We start from the raw sequence: 22,216 nt of genomic DNA on the forward strand, positions 1-22,216 counted from the left end.
GAGCTTGAGGACTTGTAGCAATGCATATTACGTGTAGTAAGTTGAATTGTACTGGCTGCTTGAGAGAGATTTGTGACAGGCAATCTTTCTGTTAAGAATTTTTCTGTTTGATCCAAGGTTAGAAATCGTATTCCCGTTTTGGGTGAAAACATACATATTTTTCCCATTCACTTCAAGTTTTATGATGTACCTTGTGTCAAACGGTAAAACTTGAAACCTCTCTTGGTTTTGTCAAAGAGATAAACCATTTAAAATAAACTTGATCGCAGAAGAGGCTTCAATGTAATTGCATCATGTCAGAGTTGTGTTTGCGCTCCCACGTCTTAAGAAAAATCTTCTTCTCAGAGACTGCGCCTTTAAGAACAAAGAATTGGAAAACAAAGAGTTGCAGTTAGTGGTGACAAACAATGAGCATAATATCTAGTGACACGAAAACAGATCTTTTTAGTAGATAAGCAAATTGGTTAAATGGCTAAAGTAAAAGCTGTGTAAGTACTTTCGGAGGTTTTTCGCGAACTATTGCTTTAATTTCCTAGATAATGTTTACTTTTACAAGATTCGGCGCTAAAGAAATTATGAGAGCTATTTCAACTACTTTAATGGGCTTTGTTATCTTTTCTGTCAGCAAACAATTAATAAAAATAACATCTTTCGAAACGAACTTTAAAACATCAAGACTGATACAGGTTTCTGAATTCAATTTTTTTTCGTGCTAATCTCGTGCAGAAGAAATCTTGCGAACGTCTCTTTTCTTGGAGGGCCTCGTTAAGTGACAACAAAAATAGAAATATAAAAATAACATAAAAGCTTCTTAGAAACATTACACTCAAGAAATTTGTCTTCTTTATTACTGGTACCACTATTGACGTCTTTGCTCTAAATTGAAGATGAAATTTCACTCAAGAGAATGGAATAAAAACAACTTAAGGTGATTTTTCTTTATTTGAAAAAGTCGAAGTAAAACGAAAGTGGACAAAAATATAACAATAACTTGTTCAAGTGTTTTTATATTGAGATATTTTTATCGAAAGATACCAGATGAAACCATGAAATTTAGCCCAAATTTAAGGTGTTGATTTCTAATACCAGTTATATTAAGAGAACAGTCTGCTCGGCTAGACGGCATAGTTTTCGATCACGTTAAGCCTTGAAGACAATTTACAAAGAAACGCCTTCGCAGAGAAGAAGTAGCACTGAAAGGAGGGGAACAAGCGAAGGCCATGAAACCATCGCGAGTTTTGCGATTGGCTCTACTTGTCTCGTGCCTTGAGTCGGTGTGGGGAACTCCCGTAGATCAAAAGGAGAAACTCTTTGCGTTGGTAAGTATAAAGTTCAAGATTTTCATGCTGGTTTCTTTTTAAATAATTCACGCAACATAGCGTTTCTATAGAGAGGCTTAATGCTAAGATTAATTTTATAAGTTAATCGAGTTCATACAACTCATCTTCATTAACCTAGCTCCCAAATACACTGCTACTTAAATTTGGATTTGACAGTGATAACCAGGTATTTTTAAACGTATACGCTTTTCTAGCTATTTTATTTCTTATCTGTGTGTTTTTCGCTAAATTACAAAAATCTTGACCAAAGGAAAGATTTAAAAGATTTGCATGCATAGATCGTTAAGCCTCCGTCAAAAGTCCAGAATATTTTAGCAACTGAATATATCCTGATAAAGATAATAGGTGAAATACTTTATCGCACGCGCGAGGATCAGTTCTTTTAAAAGAAACGTTATGAAGGGATAACCACTGCTGAAAGTAACTATGAGAAGGAGTGCTTGTATATGTTTTGACTCTTCTTTCCATGTTTTACTCAGAAATATCTCAAGGAATACCATTACCTGTCTCCCTTGAAAAGTGGAAATCACAACTTCAAGGATGCGCTGAGGATTTTTCAGCAAAATTCGGACATTCCAGACACTGGCCTACTTGACGCCAAAACAATAACAGAAATGCGCAAACCGAGATGTGGTGTCCCGGATTTTGACGAGGGTGGGAGCTCAATCAACTCTGGTGAGGATATAATGGGGGTGGAGTGGTTCAAAGACCAGAGTACTCGTGTTAAATCTGTTGGTCTAAGCCTTCTGGCAGTACGCCCGCTGGGATCTGTAGCTATCCCCTGCCCATTTGCAAAGTTTGTCAGACCGCGGGCTCCCACAAGCACAACCTTCAAATAAAGATTGCATGCACAAGACTATATTTTCACCCAGCTTACCCTCTAACCAATGATATGTTTCCAACCGGTAGTTTCAATATGGAATCAAGAGTGACTTAGGATGCTTACCATTTAGCCAAAAAATACGGAAAATTCCGGTTGAAAGTCAAATGGACCAGTATAATCCTTTCAGAAATTGTAACTTCCTCCAGAGGTAGTTCTCTTTTTCCGATTGGAACGGAACGGCGAAAATTTATTTACCATTTGCTACATTTTCCAGTTTCCAGTCTCTCAGCAGCCGAAAACAATAACGAGAATTCGAATTGCAAATGGTAAGAGCCATCTTGTTCGGTTGGTTTGCTGATTTTTGACATATCCTTACCAATATTCAACGGTCATCCCAACCGCTTTATTATGACGAATGGTAAACATCCTTATATTCGTGACGAAGTTTCTGGTATTTCTGATCTTATCAAACATTGATCAATTTACCAATTTTGAGCCCCCAGTTCTTTTCTGTATATAAAGCCTTTTTTAACAAAAGACAATGGGATAGGGAAGCGTTTAGTGAGTAACTCTTGAGAACTTTTTATATATTTTTAAAAAGGCTAAAATGTAGACGTACGGTGTTCACCTTTAGGTTTTTACCTTAGGTGTTTACCATGTATAAATAAAGACTGATTGAGTGATTTATAAATTGATTGATTGAAGTAAAATAAAATACAAATTAGAAATAAAAATCCTGGAAATACTACTGTAAGCCTTATGGGAAATTAAACGACGGCACACAAGTGTCTGTGCTCAGTCAAATACATATAATTGATTAGAATATTCTCCTCGGGTTTTGTCAGTATCAAATTGTAAGACGCATCTTAAGAACCACAACAATTTTCTCCAGGATTTTTGTTTTGATTTCCCAGGCGATGTTCTTGCTTAACCTTAATAATGAAAGTACTAGTACTGGTCTGGTCTTATCTTGCCGAATTTCAGAGAGAAAGAAGCGGTTTTCAGTTTCCGAGACCTTTTGGACGACATTCCAACTAACTTACAAGTTTCATAACTACGCGTCGAAGGGCGGATTGACTCCTGCTAAGCAGCGCAGTATCGTACTGAAGGCCTTCACGCAATGGGAAAATATCAGTCCGTTTTCCTTTAGTGATGTCACTGGCTCTAGTTCCAGTCCGGATATTACAATATCGTAAGTGCAGTCAAACGGAAAATAAATAAATAAATAAATAATAAAACAAAGAAGGAAGTTAACGTCCAGGCTCAGGCCGTTCACAGGATCGATAAGCTATCAAGCTAAGGCCAGTTTCTCAAAGGGTGAGTGTGAATAAGTGTAGGTAGTGATTTATCTTATGGATAGCGTTATCTACCATTTTGAGCAACAGGGGGCCGAATAAATCATTTTTTTTTTTTCTAGCGTGATTTGTTTTGTGAAAATTTATCCACTGGATAGCGATTTATCCAGTCCATAGAATTATCTATAAGACATTCCCAGAGTGAGCCAAAATGTAGAGCAAAAACGACGTTTGTAGCACAATTGGTTGATATGTTAGTTGCGATGTGCAAATGGAATATAGGCGGTGGGGAAATTTTCAAAATGGCTTCGTGCTTTAGAGAGGCAGGCAACAGTTTCCAGCACTTTTCTAACGGTTAACAGTTATACTTCAAATGATGAATACTACGACTGTTTAACAGGTAATGATAATGGTATCACACAAATGCCCAATCATTGGAAAACAAGTTGCGGTCATCTTGTCTATATAGAGCCGCCTTGATTTTCGAAAATTTAAGGAGGCTCTGAATCCACTCTACCAGATGTTTTTAAACTTTGTAAAAGTCACATCTTACCATGGTTATAAAATTCGATAACAAAAACTGATGGTCACCGAGCTCTTTTTTGATGTTAAGGAACTGAAAGCTAAAATTAAGGGTGTTTTTAAGAGGTTGTGTTGTTGCTATGGTAGCCTATTGTACCAGTTGACACTAACATGTTCACTAATGATAGGGCATTTGTTTGATACCATGATTGTGGCATCAACCGATACAGTGTGGTTATAATGACCCATCATAATCTACATTTTGGAAAAAAGTTGGAAAGTGTTTGAAGCCACCTTAAGGAGTGTTTCTCCGCATAGGAGGTATGCCCTGATGTGTGTAATTATAATACTAAAAGTTGCAATGGTTTTTATTTATGAACTCTAAAAAGTTATGAAATATGAGACTGTTTTAAAAAGTAAAACTCCCTGGACGGTGGCTAATTTTTATATCAGTTGAGTTTTAATGGTTAAGCTAGGCCACTGAAATCGTCAATTATTTCATCTATCTGCATACGTTTCTGTCGCGGATCTAGAGGGAGTACGGAGGACTCGCTGGAACCCCTAAATTAACAAAAAAAATGAGAAATTTTAACACCCTGACCTGGCGTGCATCTCAAACCCCCTGCACTAAAATCCTGTGTGTGCCCCAGCATTTTCTTGACGTATTCTGTAATCTGTTATTCAAGATTTTTCGCCAAAGGCCACGGCTCTTGCCCATTTCCCTTCGACAATGTTGGACAGGACCTTGCGCATGCATTTTTTCCTGAGGTGGGAACTGTGCACTTTGATGATGATGAAACATTCACCGATGGTACACCCAATGGAATTAACCTTTTTTCAGTTGCTCTCCATGAAATTGGACATCTCTTGGGGTTGAAGCATTCATTACACGCTGCGGCCATCATGCACAGCATATATAAGGCTTATGATCCAAACATGCAACTCACGAACGACGACAAAAATGGAATTGATTACATTTATGGTAGGTAAATCAGTCTTTTGATGACCTGTTGTGAGCTCAGTTTTGACCAAGTAAATACAGATGCAAATTAATTTTTCTTTTTGGGGATGGAAAGTGATACCTTTTCAAACTCATTAATAATCCATCAAGTTAAAACAGAGGAAATCATGACCTTCGTATTTTTAGTTTCTCTTCCCGGTGTTTGGAAGTGTGGTTAAACACGGTCTTTCGTGTTTGATATATTACATTAAAAAATATATATATAATTTTCTAGAGATTCAGCACGCAAGAGGTAGTGATGAGACATACTGCAAACGTCTCAAGATTAAATTACATAAAAAAAAACATGATAAAAAATGCATAGAAATAAACGCTCATTTACAATTTATTTAATTCTGTTTTGTTGCTTTTTGTTCATTTCTTTAAACATACGAATAAAATATGCACGTTACTTGATTATTCTATCTCTTTTATAATTCAAACATTAATAATTGTAAAAATTCGGTTTACAACTGTATTTGTTATTTGATTTAATTCTCCATCAATAAGGCTAAATTTTGAAAATCTACTTTTCAACAATTGTCTTTACAGCTCAGGGAAATGTGACGCCAGGAAGCACTCCCTGTGAGTATGAATGCGTTATTCTGCACGATATAAACTAGTTATGCAAAAATTTCGACTGATATACTTAACAATTAGACCCGTGGCCCTTGAGGGCGAAGGGTCTAATTGTTTTAGTATCACCCAACTAGTCGGACAGAAAAGGCAATAATAAAGTTAGCAAATGCAAGTTGAAGAAATATTTATTTGGGAATAAAACGAAAAAAATGTCACGCTCGATTGCGCCAATTTCGCTACTCGAGGACTATTACTAATAGTCCTCTAGTGGCGTAGCCAATCAAAATGCAGGATTTGCGTTAGTCCACTAGTTGGGTGATACTAACATGGAATATCCCACGAGTCACTTGTATTTTCTCGGTATACACGCAAGCCTTTAGATCCGTGGGATATTCCATGGTATACCACAAGAGAGCGTTGCATTATACAGTGGCTAACACGATCGATGCGACGTACGCGCGGCGCATGATGAGAAGGTTAGATATAATGCCGTCGAATATTCGACGGCTTTCCTGTATTTTGATTGGCTGCTTTTCTATAGCGTGGTGTAAATAGGGATCTATGCATCCCTACCACAACAACTCCGTTGATTAATTTTCTACCGTTGTTCCTGATACATTAATTGCAAAAGCCAAAAAATAGGTAAAAAAAAGTTGATGCCATATTTTGAAAGTAACCACTGTTGCATCCTTTGTTGTAGCACCATGTTCTGACAAACACCCAGGATGCATAGCTTCGCAGTCTTATTGTGATAACGTAGGTCTAATTGGTGACTCTATGAGGAGAATTTGCAGTAAAACTTGTGGACAATGCGGTAAGTTTCATATTCGGCTGCCCAATCAAGCAATTATTACATTTGGAAACTTTAAGTGCAACTAACTCCTCAGATGTTTTGACGCTGTTGTTGTTTCACACGGGTTTAGTGCTGTTAGGGTATTTAGATGAAAGTTTCAGTTTACCTCATCTTCGAGTATTCTTTGTCGATTAAGAAGATTATGACCGTTTATCTTTTAAGTTACATTTATTTTCAACCATTGATCTGGATCAGTGGAAGGACTGGACTTTGACTCCATCGCATGAGTTTTACCTTGCATTTTGGGGAAAATTTGGGAATATTTCCGAGAACCTAGAGATTTTTTTGACTCTCCAAAAGCTGAAAGTTCTGTTAGATTATATTACCCCTTTTCGTGTTCATTGACATCTTAATGACTCTTCAACAGCTGTAGGTTAACTATTCAGCCATTGTTTTAAACTGTATAGGTCAAATGGACGGGAAATTGTCGATCCTGACTTAATAATAACCGAATTAAAAAAATAAATAAATAAAAAAAATCATAATCATAATCATAATCATAATCAATTAAAAAATATACCCTGTAGCTGTCCTAATCGTATACGTAGCTAGACTCCGAATTGTTTTGATGGATGATACGTGTATTTCATTTTGCAAGTCTTGTCCATTTTTTGATAAAATATGACGTACAAATATCCCAAATGTGTTTTCAAAGTGCTCTAAGCCCAGCCAAACGTCTTTTGAGTGTTTTCTGACCAGTTCTTCCGCTATCGCCAAAAGAAGATTCCGACCTAGATCCTAATTTGCGAGGTCGTGGCTGCAAAAATTACAACTTCAAACGCCTGTAGAAGCGACGGGATCTTATCAACCGAGACTTTTTTCGCTGAGTTGGGAAAACTAGTAGACTTTACTAAAAGAAATAAATTGGGAGCACAAAGCACTTTCAGGAATTTAGCTTAATTTGCTCTTCAAACACTTTCAAATGGATGGAGAAATGCGTTCTTCTTTGTAGTGGAATGAAATACTATATGTCAGATTGAGAATCTAATAATTTTAAGCCAGTGCGATCAAACGTCTAGCTTAATCAGTTATAAATACACAAACATGGTCACAGTCAATGATGGTTTGGCATTTTGGTTTTATTTTATGATGAAGAAGATATTGCGCCATTCCTTTGGTGAGAGAGAACGCAAGCTACACGTTATCAATGATAATGATCTAAGTCGCCTATGAATGCAGTAGTTTTTCCTGTTCTAGAGTATTTTCAAACTCAAGTTTATGACTGACCTATACCAGTTGCCTCATTTCAGTTCTGTTCTCTTCTAGATGGATCGGGTGTCGTCGGTAAGTAAATCAATTTTAGTCGGCAACGGCTATTGATTGCAATGCATGCACATCACATCACATCACATCACATCACATCACATCACATCACATCACATCACATCACATCACATCACATCACATCACATCACTTCTCATCACTACGCATCACATCACATCACATCACAGCACATCATATCATACACATCACATCACATCGCATCGCATCACATCACAGCACATCACATCACATCACATCACTACGCATCACATCACATCACTTCAGCTCGTCACATCACACACATCACATTTCATCACATCACATCACTTAACATCACATCACACTTCACTTCACATCATTTCACATCACATCACATCACCTCACCTCACCTCACTTCACTTCACCTCACTTCACTTCACTTCACTTCGCTTCACTTTACTTTGCTTCATTTTACTTCACTTCACATTACATGACATGACATGACATCAAATCACATCACCTCACTTCACTTCACTTTACGTCACTCCACTCCACTTCACATCACATCACATCGCATCGCATCACATCACTGATATCATAATACATCACATCACATCACTACGCATCACATCACATCACATCACTTTACATCACATCACATCAAATCACATCACTTCACTTCACATCACATCACATCACATCAAATCTCATCACATCACATCACATCACATCACATCACTTCACATCACATCACATCACATCACTTCTCATCACTACGCATCACATCACATCAAATCTCATCACGTCACTTCACTTCACATCACATCACATCATATCACATCACCTCACTTTACTTCACTTCACCTCACCTCACTTCACTTCACATCACATCACATCACGTCACATCGCATCGCATCACTACGCATCACATCACATCACTTCACATCACTACGCATCACATCACATCAAATCACATCACTTCACTTCACTTCACTTCACTTCACATCACATCACATCACATCACGTCACATCGCATTACATCTAATCACATCACGTTAGATGTAATCACATCACGTTAATCACGTCATCATACCACGTTAATATTGAGACAAACTCTCTTTGGTCACTTGGTTTCTGTTTTGATACTGATCCAAATGCCAATCGCAGTTAGATTAATAGCCTGACCCACAGCAAACCACAATAATAACAGAACTCCAGATACAGTTGGAGACAAGAAGAGCTATTTTACGCCTTAGCATGTGTGTAATAGACCATATTTGTACTCCTGGTATTGGACTGGAACTAGACTGCAACTGAGGCTAATGCAGAGAGTCTTTTCAATTGCAAATGACATTAATCTCTTTTTAATGATATTCCTCCCGCATGAGCCTCCATTGCAAGCTAGTTTCAGTCCGGTACTGATAATACGAATATTTATTATATGGAGAAGAGTGTTTTACTGGGAACTAAACCACTCGTAGATTCCATACGCCACTTCATTCCGGACCCGAGTGGCGTATTTTCCGTATGTCACCTTTGTGAGTGTCGTATCGTTCAATGACGTCACGATTCCCGCCTTTTGCTTTTGTTGAATTGGTTTCAATATTTAGTCTCCATATAATAAAAAAAAAACAACATTACACGTTGGCTCGAAGATATGAATTTTATGTTCTCGTGGCAACAACAATATCTCACGAGTGAGCGAAGCGAACGAGTGAGATATTGTTCTTGCCACTCGAACATAAAATTCATACCTTCTCACCACCGTGTAATATCCTCTTTATATGGGTTATTGACCAAGTGTGAGGTCATGATGGCTGGATATTGGTCAAGTTCTTTTTTTTGCGTGTTTATGAAGCGAGACGAAGTCGAGGTCCATAAACTCGCAAAAAAAGAACGATGCTAATATGCAGGCCATCTTGACCGAACAAGCTTGGTCAATAAAGGGACACGGCGGGTAGTCCCGACCGGGCAAGACAGCTCCATCTTGCCCGCTCGGGTAGCTGATCACAGCGCAGGATTTGATTCATTTTGCCCGCTCAAGGAGCTAGCCATATAAGAAGGTCTATTATTGGACAACAAATTCCTCTAATAATCCTAGAATGACACTGGGTCTCTTACTTGTGATTCTTACAACGTACATTGACAGGCTTTCGCTGTTTTCTCTAGCACCCTGTCAAGATGCCGTACCACAATTTCTGTGCGCGTATTATAAAGGCCAGTCGCTCTGCTCTAAAACTAACGCTTACGTGTTTGCCAACTGCAAGAAAACGTGCAATTTTTGTAGTGCTGGTAAGTTACATGTATTATTCTTTTGTTTGATTATTGAAGAAAAATCATATATTACTTACAGGACATACATTACATGATGGGGAGGACAAGATACGATTCAATACTAAATAAGAACACTGAATATCTAATTAATAATAAAAATAACTGAAATTATAATCCATCAAATATTTCCGCTCGCGCGCGATTGGTCTAAACACGTCACGTGACCGAATATTATCCAATGTTCAAAGCTGCGGGTGTTGCGAAAAATATTTGAAGGATAATACGCTCTCGGAAAACTGTTCGCTTCTCGGAACAGATAATGTCCGCAGACAAATATCCTAACATATTTTCGCGCCAAATGGAGGCTATTGTTTATTTAACAATTAGTAAGTAAAAGAGAAAAAATAAAACAACAACAACAACAATTAAAGAGACATCAACAAGCAGACTTGTGTAACTGGTGCCTAGTGAAAAACCATAAGAAATGTTTTTAGAGTTTGCGGTTGTCGTAGTTGTCATCTTCATCGTTATCATCATTTTTTAACAAAATAAAAACAGATACAATCACAAGAAAATGACAGAGCGAAGGGACTTCTAAAAATCCACCAGGCTTTCAGTGGATGCCACCTCAGTTGTTACTTAAGTATAAATTTTAAGCTTTGTGTGCGGCATAACTGATTCAGCATCATTTATTTCATTAAAAATGTAATAATCTTTTTTCTTAAAACTAGAAAAGCTTGTTGAACTAGTAATAGATACTTCCAGGCAGAGAATTCCAAATTGTTACGATTATTTCATGCTAGGAGAAAAAGGGGCTGGCAAGTACGTTTTTACGGCAACCAATGTACGCGGACAGGGACTTCCATTTCTCAATGAAAGCTTTACTGGGAACAGCTTTGTTTCTCCACAAGTGCCAGTATTGATACGGGTCGCAAGCTGAATCCCGCGGTATCTTTTGGTGTATTTTGCAGGTGTATGAATAATATCGTGTAAGTCGTTTGTCCAGGTCAAGTCTGGTCTAGTGTTTAAGCCAAACGTCATAGGTTAGGCTTATTTGCCTCAGTTTCCGAATAATGCAATACCGAACGCTAAGATGAGCCTGGAATGTCATTCATCTCCCGACTTTAGCTTAGTCCCCGGGCGAGAGACCCGGGGACAGGAGATGACCAACATTTCAGGCCAGGCGAAGATCGACCGCTCACGAATTCGCTTCGATAAATTGCTTTTTCAGAACATTGCTAAAAGAGAAGGACGTTTTTAAGTGAAAATAATTTTCTATTGATATTTGGCAAATTTATCTATCATATGCATTCCGTGAATACCCTGATTTCTATGCCCAGTAGGACCTCACGCTAGGTTGATGACATACATGCTAGAGTTACAGAAAAGCATTTTCTTGTCTAGAAATATTTCAATAATCTTTAATTGGAAACTCCGAATTTTAAACTAGACAAAATATTTCATTCTACAATGCTTCCAATCACAATTACGACATCGACCATCATACTTTAAAAAAAAATAATAATAATCGTTAGCAAATCACAAGTTACGCGACTTTCTTCAACCTGCCGAATTGGAGAATCCTTGTTTACAATATTTGCCTCATTAGCATAAGTAATTCAGTTTCTGATGGAACTTCAAATAAATCAGCTCTGAATATTGAAAGGCCACAGTACGGTTGATTCCACCAATAAATATGAACCTGATGTATTGAATACCTTTTGCCAACACGGGTTTAAAAACTCAAAATTTTACAAAGAATGTATGCATGAGCTCATTAGCGCTTTTGCCACCCAGAAATTTTGCAGTGTTTGAAAGACAATTTCTCCTTGAATATTACACGCAAAGAGCTTAAAATCTCACCATGTATTAAGTTTCACTAGCTCTTTAGCTGCCTGGGGTCAATTCATATCTAACATGTTTCCTTCTGTACGCAAAGCCGTATGCAAATGAGCATAAATGTAAACAATGACGTCAGCATGAATCCCCCCATAGAATAACTTGATTTGAAGTAGTCCGGCTATGAACTTTATAATTAATTACAGGTAGCATAAATTAGTTATTTCTTCTGAAACTTAACTCCCTTGGCTACGACCACTGACCGAGGGCAAATAAACTTTAAGTAATTTATTCATTAATAATCTTTACACTTCTTGCCCGGGTTGTTAGAAAGGTGGACAACGTTATCCATCGGATAAATCACTATCCAGTGTATGGCGTGGTTTGTTTCATTGACAATTATCCACTGGATAGCGAATTATCCTGTGGGTAACGTTATCCACCTTTTGAACAACTGGAGCTTTGTGTTTAAGTGATTTCTAGGTAAATTTCTCTCTATATATTATCTTAAGGGTGAGGGACCAAGCTTACAGGACCGGACACCGTCTTTACAAGAAACACGAAGGAACAAAAACTTACAGCAAGTCCACTTTATAAGTAGTTTTAATTTACACGTTTAAAGCAAAGAAAACCAAAATAATATGAACATGCATAAAGTAATAAAATAGGTGAACTAAAGAAATAAAACGAACTGAGTGAAGTAAAGGTTAAGTAAAATGAATGAGAAGTAGATAATATAAGTAATCACTGTTATATTCCAAAATGTTATAGATGTAGTATTTCGTTAAAACAATAAAGAAGTGCATACAGAGATCAAAGTTATTTGTTTGCTTATATGTAATGAATATTGTGTGCCTGTAGACTACGGACTATATGAACTCTCCATATAAGTTCTTTAATTCAACGGGCAAGGGTGTCGCATGTGAAGCCACAACCATGGACAAATTTTATGGGAAATTGCGCAAAAACATGAGATCATAACCGTAAAACCTACAGAATAAGTATCAGGACCCCCATGCCCCCTTTAAATGTTGGAAAATGGTAAAATGCAAACTTGTGTCAGATAAAAGTGTTTTGTCAACATTACACAGGGGTGGGGGAAGGCAAAAAGCGTATAGACTGAATTATTCTAACCCTTGTGACCAAGGTTGTAGGTGAGTGACATGATACACATTCGACTAGCCACCACCAAAAATAAGTTAAACATAGTTATGGGAACGGAGAGATAGAGGGGTATTCTGTCTAAACAGTGACCCTCTCTTTTCCTTGCAAAAAGGTACCACGTTTAATGCATGTTCGATTCTAACTGAAGCAAAGCGTTCTATAGTATCAAATTCACTTGCAAGTGAATGCAAGCGAGCGAGTGCATTTTTTTGTTCATTGAGAAGCTAGCTTACGCAAAGTGGAGAAAAGTACCTTTTACCAGTTTCCATACTACATATGTGCATAATTTGGGCATATAAAAAAGAAAAATGACAGGCACTTCACAATTACCAGAAACCGTCTTACACATAGCAGACGTAAGGATGTGATCATGCCTCAGTTTAGATGACTGCGTCAATGAGCGATAAAGTTGCACTAAGTCTTTTTAGAAATCGGTTGAATGATAACTGATTAACGATAAAAAAGGCACGACGTTTCCACCTCGCCGAGGTCATTTTCAAGTGCTAGTAAATATATTTCATTTGGTATTTTTTCTTTTAAATATTGTATTTAGATCTAGAATTTCTAAGAAAAGCGGGGCCTTGCGACTGGACAACGACAGGATTTCTAATAAAAATTAAACCACTCGCTTCTCCAGCGGGGTCTTTTTAGCAAGAAGCTGAAGCCGGAAACAGTAGGGTTTGTTGAAGAAAGCATTTTGGGAACTGAGAATTATACTTGTGCTCTTTCTACTTGGTATTACTAAATAGCACAAAGAAAATACGCGGGCTGATAAGTTTAAAATCGTGTTTTGGGTGCGGGTGCGGCTCTTGTTTTGTTTATTTAAATTTTGATTAAAAAAAAAGGCTTTCGGCCAGAGCCTGGTAAATTCGTCTGAAAAATATCATGTACATGTTGGCCAAAGAGGACAGCGGGGTAACATAAACGAGTAATAAAATTCGTTATAGAAATTCAGGCTTTCAAAATTTATATGATCTACGTAAAATGAACTAGACAATGCAGCCTTCATTTGTAACACTTTATTCAGATTACGCAACTACAGGATCAGTGATTATCCACGTTGTCAGTGATACGGCGCTTCAACCTAGCAGAAATGCAAAATGAAATATTTCAAACAACACGTTTTATATCAACGCACCTCAAGAGAAAAACGTCTTTGAAGCCAGTCCTTTTTTTATAGTTAAAAGCTATATTATAGAAAAAAAAAAAAAAAGTATTGTCCCTGTTTTGTACTGGAATTAACGAGAGCACTTAAAAAGTATGGAGTAACCCTATACATCTTCAGGGCTTTTTTTTAAAATTTCATTTTGTGCTTTAGAAGGCAAACTAACAACAAAAAGAGATTGCAATGTTTCCAATTTTATTATATGATTGAGAGCATCAAGCAAGAGCAAGCCAATTTATCGTTGACGCGCGCGCGTTTGCAATTTTCTCAGTCATACAATTAATGAGTGATCGTATGAAAGCTCGAGCAATTAAGCATTTACATTATACGTAATATTTGAAAACTCTTTCACATTTTTTAGAGAACTTTCAAATATCACTTGTTGTGTAAATCCCTAATCCCGAATTGCGGTCGTATTCATACGATAACCTATAGTTTTTTCGAGGTTGTAAGTTAGAGAGAAAACCATAGGAACTGGAAATTATATGCACTGAGCACAGTTTTAAAACAGATTGGAGAATTGATGGTTTTGAAACCTGAAAAAGGTCTTTGTTCGTTTTTTTTTTTTTTTTTAATTTTGCCGTGAACGTACACGAAACAAAATAACTGTTTAGCTCTGAAAGAGAGATTAACCAATAGACCGTTTCAGTTGCATAATTCATGCATAGTGTTTCAGCGAAAACAAAAGATTGTGCACAGTCTTGGATTTTCTAACATAAATCTGACCATCTTTGTTTGCTCCTTTTAATGTTCGCTGGGCTTCATAACCCCTCTATTCACTATGCATCGAGGCACTGCGGTTGGCTGGTACCAAGTTGGATAACTTGCCCCAATTCCTCTCGCTCTCGATGCTTACGGACAACGCTTCAGCCAGTCCAATATACATTACTTGTGTACTCACATGCATGACATGTCTTCGGGCACAGCTCCTTCACGGACGGCATAATTTGGCAATACATTTTCCAGCCAGGACAGGCTTCATTTTTGTCTTGACAGCCTTAAAACGAACGATAATCATAGAAAAAAATAACCAAAAAAAAAAAAAAAAAAAAAATTAGAATAAAATAACAACAACAACAAAAAACAAATTATACAGTGTTTGCTGGGTGCTAAAAGTTATATTTTTGTTGCCCTGGAACCAAACTGGCGACTGCTATGCCCCTGTGTGTGTTTACATTTTTCGTGAACTACGTACCTTGCAGAGATATGGGACATGTGTTATGGTTAGAATGTGTGAAAGCTTAAGCTTTCAAACTAGATAAAGACCATGCAAACAGCCTTTTTTGTGCCAATACGGCCGCTATTCTGAATTCCATTGTTTTCAATAGCTATTATGGGAAAAAAAACGGGTCAAATTAATATTTGACCCCTTAGCATCCCATAATAGCTATTTGAAACAATGAAATGTAAAATGGCTGACGTATCGGTAAAAAGTAAATTCATTATGTACAGCTGTGGTAGAACTGAGTTTTAAATCTGTTATGTGATAATAGCATTTCTGAAAAACTTGATGACAGCAAGGAATTTTAAACTCACTTCCGCCACCACCACCTCCTCCTCCTCCTCCGCCACCACCACCTAGGGAAAAGAAAAAAAAAATGTGGTTCAAACTAAACGTGTGTTTTTGTTTATTCCCTATTAATGTTCACTGCTCTCTTAGCTTATCCCTTTTACCTGACAGAAGCTCGTGTTACAAGTTTAGCAACAGCTGCTCTACTTAAGCTCTTGTCATAAGTCACATATCAATGTTAAGCTTAGGCTATTCTTCCAAAAAAGTCCATTTTATTACAGATTTGGTTTGAATTCAGAGCTTCTTCCAAAACTATAGCTCCTCCACTTCAAAAGGATTCGCCGTTATGTCTTCCAATAACTTTATGTTTATTCCGCAGTTTCATATGTACAGATGAATTTTATATGATCAAAGGAATGCTAGTCAAGGGCTGTAATGTTTTGCGCGTAAAATGCAATGGACATAATACTTACATATACCACATGTTTTGGGGCAGTAATCCCTCACAACCTCGCTGGAACTGCAGTAATTCTTCCAGTGCGGACAGGCTAACTGTTTGTCCTTGCAGCCTTTGAATAAAACAAAAATTGCAATAAATTTTTAACTTTGAAAACCCCATCTAATGATGAAACACGAGGCGATAGAACAGTAGGGTAGAACATCGACTCTTGTTGGCAATGATTATAACCTTTAACAACTGCTCATTATTTTAAGTGTATCACCTGTCCTCATTGCACCGTTGGACGCATAAGTTTTCCAAATTTCGCCACTTTGTCTGAAATAAGACTTTTAAAAGTCTTGAGCTGTCAAGTCATTTTATTTGGAACTTGATGTTTCCATCACAATCTCAACTTGACCGGCATTGTTTTCAAAATTTTGGAGTATCGTTGTTTCCATTAACAAAATTTAACTTCAATGCAGTAATTTAAAAATTGTACGACCATAGCATTGCTCTATTGATTTTGATTAGATCTGCGTCATCACTGGAAGGTTTTTAAGCTTTTGTAAAAGTAAGAGAAAAAAGATGGCGGCTTTATGGATATCAGAAGTATCATGAAAGAATTACCAAGAGCATTGAATGTACTCCTCTCATTATTAATATTCATATTTCTTGGAAGTAATTAAGGAGGGAGAAAATTCTCACCCCATCTTCAGTGGTAAGATGTAAAAGAAACATGGTATAAAGAGCTTTAGGTGCATATTCAATTGCTCAAAGCATCTCATTGTTGTTTAATTTGAGATGGTTGTATCATGCATCGACTTTCTCTCTTATCCATGCATGTATAGTGGTAGGTAAGAGTAAACTAATGTCATATTCGGTCCATACTGTTAGAGCTTATCTTCGTTTGCGCCGCCTGCTGAATGGGATTCTTGTTCAAGTCTATAGGTTCCCTCCCAGCAATAACAACTAAATTTCAATTTAAAATAAGTAAATAATTACAATGACAGAAGCTGAGAAAAATTTGCATATAAACAATGCCAACTAATAAAGATAAAGCTTTTCGCTGCTTACATTACATTTAGGGTGGGTTTTAATTCCCTTATTAGCAGAGTCTCTTTTATCTTGCAATGTGTATCTGTCCGACCTTTTGCTTTGTACCCCTAAATAAGGTAGAACTAAGATTATTTCCTTTTTAGGGACTGCGGTGGTTGGATTCTACGGTTTGCATTGCTGCCTGTTCAGAACATCATTAATGTTGTAATTGATAACACCCGCAGGTGTCAACGTCAACTGGTCACAACTTCAAAAGGAACCGCTTTGATATATTAGCAAAAGGTCGGACAAATACACATTGCGAGATAAAAGAGACTGCTAATATTTTAAATTGAAATTTAGTTGTTCTTCTATTCCTAACGGTCACTTCTGAAGATGTATGTTGAAACATACGAAACGTCAAGTAAGTGAACTTTGTTTTTTAACATGCGTTTTATTACCATGTTTATCACCGCAGTTTGCGTGTTATTTCTTATCATGCTGTAAGACAATTGAGGAGAATTGGTTCGTGCTAGCTAGCCTCGGTGACACACCTACTTTTCCTAAAAGTGATCTATCCTTTATGCTTTATGACGGCTTGGACGTATATTTGACTTACTTCCGCCACCTCCACCGCCACCCCCTCCTCCTCCACCTCCACCGCCGCCACCGCCACCGCCTCCGCCTAAATGGCAAAAGAAAACAAGCTTCGTTACAATAAGGTCAGCCATAAATATCGACAGTAATTGTTAATTTGTCAGCAAATTACGGTGGGGAATTTAATCCAACGAAGTACTTCAAATAAATCGGCAAATAAAAAAGAAAAAAAAAATACAACAGATACACAAAGTCAAACTATAAGACTAAAACTTTCAATTTTGTTGGAAACCGACAATAACTTCCGAATCCAATTTTAATTTTTGGCCATTTACGGATTTACGACCTCTTGATTGAGTAAATCAAGAAGAGCCATGTATTGAGAAAGAATCAACAGACATTTTTTTTTTAAATTTTCATTACCTGACATCTTGTTGTTGATCCATCCGACGAAACTGCTTACTCGAGCGAACACTGTGTAATGATCGGTCCTGCAATTGGAATGTCCCCAACTAACAGCACCTCTTAAGACAAATCTTCCACCCTCATTGCAAACAAACGGCCCACCACTGTCTCCCTGGTTTTATACAAAAGAGAAAACGGAGGAATATTCACAAGCAAATTTCGATAGTATGATTTACACATCTCACAGTAAATTCCCCCTGGAATGAATCCCATATAAAACAGGAGGGGGTGCTCGTTGTGCATTTTGGGGGTTAAAAACCAGGTTTCCTTACCTCTTTGGGTGCTCAGCCTCAAATGGTCGCGAGCGGGAAATTTCGCGGTACAGTTTTGGAGTTTAATTTCAGCCAAAAATATATGATAGGAGATATATGACAATCAACTTTACTAGTGGAGGTATTCGAAGCGACCTTCTTTAAAAAAATTATAAAAGTGTGAGTTAATGTGAAGTTTTAGAATTGCAACTCTTAGGAGCGGAAAAAAAAAAAATCAAGCCATGCCCACAAAACAGGACCTTGGTACCTCTAAGGGGTTGTTTTCAAAATTTCCGACGAGCACTTCTGTCTTTTATATATGGGAGTCTCCACCGATGAGAGTAAGTCCTGTTTGAGGAATTTATACGTAGAAGGGCCCCTAAGCAAGTTCGCTGTTGGCTTGTAGGGAATATTCTTTTCATCGTAGATCATTTTCCCAAAGAGTAACACTCTTTGTTTACCTGACATCCACCTTTGCCTTGACCTCCAGCGCAAACCATGGACCTCTCATCAACAGGAACTAATCTTCCGTTCACTCTGCTGCAGGCACTGTGTTCAGCCACTGGTAACATGGCCTGCTGGAGAGTATCAGCGGCACCTCCACCTCCAACAGTTCTTCCCCAACCTAATAAATTAAATTGAATTATATTACGAAAAGAACAGTAAAATAATAAGAGATCTGGATATGCCATTTTAATGCCTTGTACAGGCAGAACGCTCAGATGCAAATCGTGCATATTGGCTCTGGAGTTCTTGATCAAGAATTAACAATGTATGTAATTATACTTGAAAAAAGCAAGCATGCCTTAAGCTTTAAACTAAACCACTAGTTGAATCGACGAACCCCTCAGTGGCCGTGTATCTAAAATAAAAGAAATACGAATATAGTATAAAATTAGATAAAACAAAAATATCTGAACTTTGTATGTTTCGTAATATGAATCAGAGTTTACCTTTATTTGTGTGCATTCATTGTTGTGTAAACGATCGGCGTTCCTAAGAAATTTTTGGGAAATCTTTGGGGAAAGGACACCTCTGAAATTTTCCTCACTCGATCCATTTTTCTTTAGAGGCAAGTAAGGAGGTTTACGCAAAATTGGCGAGGAACATTTCATTTACCTGTAATGTAACATCGTGTTCCCGCGGGAACCCTACTTCCTGAACTCGGCAAGCACACCGTGTTCACTTTGCTGCTTGCTTGTATTGGCCGCTCTAGTTGCAAAAGGGCGACGTCGTTACGCAGCTGCCTCATGCTAAATTTCTCGTGTTTGAACAACTGTTTCAAGCGGAAAGTCTGTTGAACGACAGTTGATCCAGTCCGGCGATGGGCTCCTGATAATGAAATCAGAGCTAATCAAATAATAGGCTACTGTGTTCAAGAGATCAATTAAGCGTAGGGCTTATTTTGATGGTTGGAAAAGTCTTGCAAATATTAAGTTCGCTTTCATATTGCCATTGTTTTAATCACCTAACCCTAGGAATAAGAAATTCTTGTAGGGTCCCTTTCTGTAGGGAGATTACAGATCGTGCAGTCCTTTTCAAACCTAAACTCATAATGTCTTTGTTGCCTGTTTTTGGATGTTGTTTATTTTTTCATCCCAAAGTTTGTGGCCCAACGATGGAATAAAGGATGAATTTAACTGCCATTTTCAGGGTTAAAAATAATGCTCGAGGAGGTGTACTAGATCTATGATACTTTCTTTGCAAAATACGAAAATAAATGCGAATTAAAGCCGACAATCTCCGATGGTTAAAAAGAAAAGACTTAATAGTTTTTCATAGTTGACATATCCATACTTAATAGCTTTTAAAGAGTTTTTCATAGCATCGCATACCGAAACGTCTCGTTTTAAAAACATTTTTAACCTCAGAAAAGTCCCGCGAAAAACAAAATTTACTATATTAATTTCTTTAGAAAAGACCTACCCACAACTACAGTGTAGCCACTTGGCCTCGGGTTTCGATCCACGCAGTGGGCCGCTGTGAGGACCCAGTCATTCTTTATAAGTGATCCTCCACAGATGTGGCGACCGTTGACTCTGAGAGAAATCTGCCAGGGCCAGGAGTGGGGCTGGGCATTTTGGCCATTTACGACCCTACTTGTAAATGGTCGATTTCCACAGCCTGAAATAAAGGTCGTACGCGTATCTCTGAATCTTTGGTAAAAATATTACCTTTAAATTACCAATCTACATTTTGATCCTGTTCAGCAGCGTGCTAGAACATGGTTGATTTCCACATCCTTAGCAATTAATGAAAATAGCATCGCGAGTTATATCCTGTGATACTAAACTATCATCTGGACAAAACATCAAACTGTACATGAAAACAGAAGGCTTACAACTGGCCCAACCAGATATAGATTAATTTTCCAAGATGGTTAGGTGTAAATTTCAGTTTAATTTAAATAACGATCATCAAGGTTAAATAGCGAGATCCGGAATCATTATGAGTGATAGATTTTGCAAGACAGTTACTTTACAAGACATTTTGGTTGAAAAGTAAAACAAATCCTATATCATACCTTGGGAGAATGAAACTCCAAGTAGCAGAAGCGCGACTACAATCCAGACAGTCATCTTGAAGAAATGATCTCCAAATGTCCCAACAAGGTAACATTTACGTTATTTATTGCCTTTATTGTTGCATTCGTCGTAAAGCACCTGAATTCCCTATACAAAGACATTGCACACCCATTTTCTAAGGACCTATTTACTTTTTAACCAGCGTTTTCAAAAGGTAATAGCTCAGCCGACGAATACTTCTTTAGCTTTTGATAATTCTTATTTCTCTGAATAAAAATTGTTTTACGCAGACTATTTTCACAGGCTCTTCGAAATTGTTGAATGAAAGAAAAAGATGCGCCTAGTTAAATTTGCAAGTACAGCTGAAAAAATCTGAGTCGACTTTGCGGCATTCCGCTGTGCACTGGGCAGGGTTTGCTTTGAATTCATTACAAAAGAACCATAATCCCATTTTTGCTAAAAAGTTCCACAGCTTAAACTTTTCGTTTATTGTAGTTGCTTAAGAAGTGAATGTATATATTTTTTTTAAGATTTGAATAGGTGTTGATGCAGATGATAAATGTTTATTCTGGTCTTTTGTTTAAGCTTATCCTTATATTTTTTGTTTTATGCTGCAGTGTTGTCCCAGGTGAACCGCAGAATGAAATACAGAGACAACAACAGCAATGAATAGTTCGGACTCGGTCAAGTTTTAACAAGCAAATTAAAGCCAGCCCGTAAACAACGGTACAGGTAATCTTTGTTTACCATCAAAAAAAAAAAAAAAAAAAAAAAAAAAAAAAAAGGAAAAAATGCTGTTTTAAATCACAATCTTATTTGAAAGAGGCTGTATAGAGGCTTCATTCAAAAAAACGGTTTTATCCGTACTGGTTAAGTTAATATTTCAAAACAATTTTAGACGATAAAGTAAATACCATCATTCCCGTGGCAATATTTCATATTTTCTCTTTGACAAAATTATTATGAAAACCAAAGTGCACATTGAGACCAAATAGAAATTAAAAGCCAGCTGTAGTATCTATCCACCTTTGGAGCAGTAACTAATTTTACGCATTTTTAAAAAAATATAAAAAGAATACTTTATGTACTCATAGCGCAATCAAAAACCTTGAAAGTGGGGTATTTCGTTCGAATCCACCGAGCTTCTTCAGCCACAATACAAATTTGAATGTTAAGTAGGGTTATATGTTCATTACGGTCTCCAGCGGGCTAAAATGGTGTCATAGATATTGACTATTTCGAAGCCATAGTCTCGGTTCAAGGAGGGCTTACTTAATCTGATATCGTGCGTCCCTTA

At 37.3% G+C, this 22,216-nt stretch overlaps 2 protein-coding genes across 3 annotated transcripts; one reads left to right on the plus strand and one right to left on the minus strand.

Annotated features, from left to right (window-relative positions):
* The first annotated feature begins 957 nt into the window (after positions 1-957).
* Positions 958-12,586, plus strand: LOC110046901 (matrix metalloproteinase-19-like). Of its 2 annotated transcripts, XM_020752619.2 has the most exons (9): positions 962-1,319; positions 1,820-2,015; positions 3,148-3,355; positions 4,667-4,962; positions 5,533-5,565; positions 6,260-6,373; positions 7,679-7,696; positions 9,825-9,947; positions 12,281-12,586. In XM_020752619.2, the coding sequence occupies exons 1-9, from the start codon at positions 1,221-1,223 to the stop codon at positions 12,283-12,285; spliced, it is 1,092 nt and encodes a 363-aa protein (XP_020608278.1). In that variant the 5' UTR covers positions 962-1,220; the 3' UTR covers positions 12,286-12,586. The 2 variants fall into 2 exon arrangements, with proteins under 2 accessions (XP_020608279.1, XP_020608278.1); XM_020752620.2 differs by lacking the exon at positions 9,825-9,947 and having other exon boundaries at positions 958-1,319.
* A 1,436-nt stretch (positions 12,587-14,022) lies between these two features.
* Positions 14,023-21,165, minus strand: LOC149116292 (chymotrypsinogen B-like). The gene is made up of 9 exons (XM_089282253.1): positions 20,919-21,165; positions 20,321-20,518; positions 19,514-19,726; positions 18,856-19,019; positions 18,102-18,255; positions 17,701-17,766; positions 16,081-16,176; positions 15,634-15,675; positions 14,023-15,094 (listed from the first exon to the last, which is right to left on the minus strand). Exons 1-9 carry the CDS (start codon positions 20,971-20,973, stop codon positions 14,964-14,966), a joined length of 1,119 nt encoding a protein of 372 aa, XP_089138379.1. The 5' UTR covers positions 20,974-21,165; the 3' UTR covers positions 14,023-14,963.
* Between the last annotated feature and the right edge of the window lie 1,051 nt (positions 21,166-22,216).

Source organism: Orbicella faveolata, unplaced genomic scaffold, assembly GCF_042242905.1.
Source record: "Orbicella faveolata isolate gen_17 unplaced genomic scaffold, um_ofav_v1 contig_12, whole genome shotgun sequence".
Taxonomy (NCBI): Eukaryota; Metazoa; Cnidaria; class Anthozoa; order Scleractinia; family Merulinidae; genus Orbicella; species Orbicella faveolata.

Bases quoted from the DNA above. Each gene is read 5' to 3' on its own strand.
- LOC110046901 (XM_020752619.2), top strand. From the start codon at position 1,221: ATGAAACCATCGCGAGTTTTGCGATTGGCTCTACTTGTCTCGTGCCTT. The intron at 1,320-1,819 runs GTAAGTATAAAG...TGTTTTACTCAG, and splicing joins AGGAGAAACTCTTTGCGTTG to AAATATCTCAAGGAATACCA. The intron at 2,016-3,147 runs GTGAGGATATAA...GCCGAATTTCAG, and splicing joins TGGGAGCTCAATCAACTCTG to AGAGAAAGAAGCGGTTTTCA.
- LOC149116292 (XM_089282253.1), bottom strand. From the start codon at position 20,973: ATGACTGTCTGGATTGTAGTCGCGCTTCTGCTACTTGGAGTTTCATTC. The intron at 19,727-20,320 runs GTAGGTCTTTTC...TTTCATTATCAG, and splicing joins TGGCTACACTGTAGTTGTGG to GAGCCCATCGCCGGACTGGA. The intron at 17,767-18,101 runs GTAATGAAAATT...TTTGCCATTTAG, and splicing joins GATCAACAACAAGATGTCAG to GCGGAGGCGGTGGCGGTGGC.